This window comes from Octopus bimaculoides, chromosome 1, assembly GCF_001194135.2.
Source record: "Octopus bimaculoides isolate UCB-OBI-ISO-001 chromosome 1, ASM119413v2, whole genome shotgun sequence".
NCBI lineage: Eukaryota > Metazoa > Mollusca > Cephalopoda > Octopoda > Octopodidae > Octopus > Octopus bimaculoides.
In genome coordinates, this window is record NC_068981.1 from 17,763,910 (window position 1) to 17,767,720 (window position 3,811).

The 3,811-nt window shown below is 38.2% G+C and overlaps 1 protein-coding gene across 1 annotated transcript in view; it reads right to left on the minus strand.

Annotated features, from left to right (window-relative positions):
- LOC106873465 (sterol regulatory element-binding protein 1) overlaps positions 1-3,811 on the minus strand; it is a 91,913-nt gene that overhangs the window by 38,054 nt on the left and 50,048 nt on the right. The window contains exon 8 of the mRNA XM_052974245.1: positions 3,762-3,779. Coding sequence (XP_052830205.1) covers positions 3,762-3,779 — 18 coding nt within the window. The remainder of the gene's footprint in view (positions 1-3,761; positions 3,780-3,811) is intronic.

Here is a 3,811-nt window from a genome sequence, read left to right on the forward strand (position 1 = left end):
TCATCATCATCATCGTCGTCATTGAACATCCACTTTCCATGCTGGCGTGGGTTGGATGGTTTGACTGAGAACTGGCAAGCCAGAAGGCTGCACCAGGTTCCAATCTGATCTGGCAAGGTTTCTACAGCTAGATGCCCTTCCTAACGCCAACCACTCTGAGAGTGTAGCGGGTGCTCTTTACGTGCCACCAGTACAAGGGCCAGTCGAGTGGTACTGGCATCGACCATGCTTGAATGGTGCTTTTTATGTGCCATCAGCACTGGAGCCAGTCAGGCGGTACAGGCAACGGCCATGCTCGAATGATACTTTTTTTTTTTTACATGCCACCGGCACAGGACCAGTCAGGTGGTACTGGCATTGACCATGCTTGAATGGTGCTTTTTATGTGCCACCGGTACAGGTATCAGTCAGGTGGCACTGGCATCAGCCACGACAATGAATTCACTTGCCTCAACAGGTCTTTGCAAGTGCAGTTTATTGCCCAATGATTGAAGGATACTCTTAAATGGGCCGATTATGCTACACTGGCATAGGCCACGGTTACGGTCTCACTTGGCTTGCCAGGTCTTCTCAAGCACAGCATATCTCCAAAGATCTTGGTCACTCGTCATCGCCTCTGTGAGGCCCAATGTTTGAAGGTCGTGCTTCACCACCTCATCCTAGGTCTTCCTGGGTCTACCTCTCTCTCTATATATATATATGAAAAAATGATAAACACAAGATGAAATTTATACTATTTGTTAAATGTACACATATGTGTCGTCTGCAGTGGATGTTCATAATGCAATTGGATGCAGATCCACAACAGTTCTTCAGAGGAACTGTGTCAATATAATGCAATACAGTGTTCCCTTGAAGAATTATAGTAGATCTGCATCCAAATGGACCACGAACACCCACAGCAAAAAATGCAAATAACGACAATGATGAAACATGTACAGGGAACAGATGGTATAAACTGCATCTTGTGTTCATCATAATTCTCCTTATATTTGCTAATACTACTAAGAACAGTAGTAACCACAGCACTTTACTGGAAGTAAACTAGATGAGATACTTGACACGGAGCTCTAAATTCAAAAGCAGAAGCCATACATCTAACTGTAACACAGGAAATACCATATATATATATATATGTATATATATATATATATATATATATATAATACTGTTGCCAGTATTAGAGTTTAATCTTCAATTAATCTCATAATACACACACACACAAATGATGTGGAATTAGAACAACAGTGTTCTCATGTGAAAATATTAATTAGGAAACATGTTTTCTCTCATGGAACAGCCTCGTTTATTTTTCAGCCACATATTTCACTCTGTAAAATGGATGTCATTAAGTAAAAACCATGCCAAAACAGACAGTAGAGCTGGACACAGACCTCTGGTTCACTAGCTTTTGTCGAACTGTCCAACCCATGCCAGCATGGAAGACATGTTGAATGATGATGATGATGATGATGATGATGATGATGATGATGATGATGATGATGATGATGATGATACCATCACACCAAACACCATTTAAACCAGGTGTACTTCTTTCCTGTAGTCATTACCCCCCACTGTTCCCCTTTTGAAAAATATTCCATTGGTCATTAAAGCTATGATTAAAAATATTCCAGATATTCTGCCAATGTCCATCCAGTCTTTTTAAGGATTATGACTGGGCCTACATTATCTATGTGTCATTTCCTAATTCAAGACACCGAGGGAGATTAGCCTGCTATTTCTATCAGGTGTATCAATTATACAGTGTTTCCCTCTACAACATACTTTAGTTGTCTAACCACCATTACTAACCATAACCTGAAACAGTTGAGTAACATTGGTTTCCCCCTATATCCTACAGTCTAAAAAGGGGCCATGAGACTGCTAACCTACACCCTCACATAAATTACTGACAAAACTGAGAAGTTAGGACATTCATACATTTCCTTAGTCTACTAATGCTACTCATATAGTTCACACTGGAAATTGAGATCAAGTAATGGATTTGAGTTACTAAACACCAAAACACTGCCCCACAACACTTGTTACATGATCACTCAATCAGCTAGAAATAGCAGCCAGATAATTCTCAAATCATATGCTATTCTTACAAAAAGAGAAGGACAGAGTGGACAATGTAGTTTTGGATGTATGAAAATATGACAGTCATAGATGGAAACTCGTATGATCACATATCTGCTAAAAACATAGCTGATTGGTCTCAAAAGCTCTATCACCATTAACTCTTAATTCAATACTGAGTGAAGTCATTGTCCATGACACAATGACTACAGCAGTATAAAGGGATAAAATAGTCATAGTAGTAAGAAAGAATGTTATGTCTACTCAATGTCTATGGCAGGAAGGGCAATAAATACAATAGTATGGAAGGACCCAAATGTCTACAACAATATGGAAGGTCACAACATCTACAGCAAGTGTTCAACAGTTTGAAGAATTAATCTGTTGGTTATTTCCATGGCGGCAAGTTGGCAGGAATGTTAGCATACCAGGCGAAGTGCTTAGCGGTATTTTATCTGTCTTTACATTCTGAGTTCAAATTCCACCAAGATCGACTTTGCTTTTCATCCTTTCAGGGTCAGTAAATTAAGTACCAGTTGCATACTGGGTCAATCTAATCGACTGCCTCCCCTCCCCAAAAATTTCAGGCCTTGTACCTAGAGTAGAAAAGAATCTGTTGGCTATTCCACACAACAACAATTACAAAGATTTCTATCATTGGTACAAGATGGAAGAAGTACTATTTGACGGAAGAAGTACTATTTGACGGAAGAAGTACTATTTGACGGAAGAAGTACTATTTGACAGAAGTACTATTTGGCGGAAGAAGTACTATTTGACGGAAGAAGTACTATTACACAGAAGAAGTACTATTTGGTGGAAGAAGTACTATTGACAAACTAATCTCAGTACTTGACTGTTATTATTTTATTTTCTCAACCCTGAAAAGATGAAACTTAATATTGACCTCACTTGGATTTGAAATCAAAATACTGGTTAAAAAGGGCAGCAAGTTAGGGGGAGGGGTAAGTTGATTACATCAATCCCAGTGCTCAACTGGTACTTATTTTATTGAGCCCTGAAAGGTTGAAAGGCAAATTCGATTTCATCAGAGTTTGAACTCAGGATGTAAAGATGAAAGAAATGCTGCTAATCATGCACCCAACACGCTAATGATTCTGCCAGCTCCACTGCCTTTTGAGATCAAAATATTAAAGCAACATAACTAAATAATGCAAGGCACTTAATCGGTCAACCTACTGTTTTTCCCATTCCATAACAATAACATCATGCAACAATATTACAAAATCTACAAGCACAAGAGAAACAAGCAATGCAAGCAGAAGGAAAAGTAAAATATGGAAGTGATAGGGAGAGAGAGAGAGACAGACAGAATGGGAGAAAGGGAAGGATAAAGAAAGATATGCAATGAGAAGAGAAATAAATTAAAGAAGTGACAGAAGAGGCAGGAAATCATCATAGAAGGTAAAACAAGAGGAAGTGAATTAAAACTGCTGTGTTATTAGTAAGAGAGCTTGGACAGAGAGAGAGGGATTAAAGTTAGCAAAATAGGATCTGATTAAAATCAAACAGTAGAGATTAAAGTTAGTAAAAGAAAAAAAAAAGGAAGAAAGAAAAAGGAGTTCACTTGAGGTCAAACAAGGATTCAAAACTAGCAGCATTTGAAGTCAGTAGTTTAGTTGTTTTTGTTTTTTAATAAAATCTTTTAAACTCACAAGAAGTCTTCATATCACCTAAAATAAGATAGTTACATAGTGAAATATAT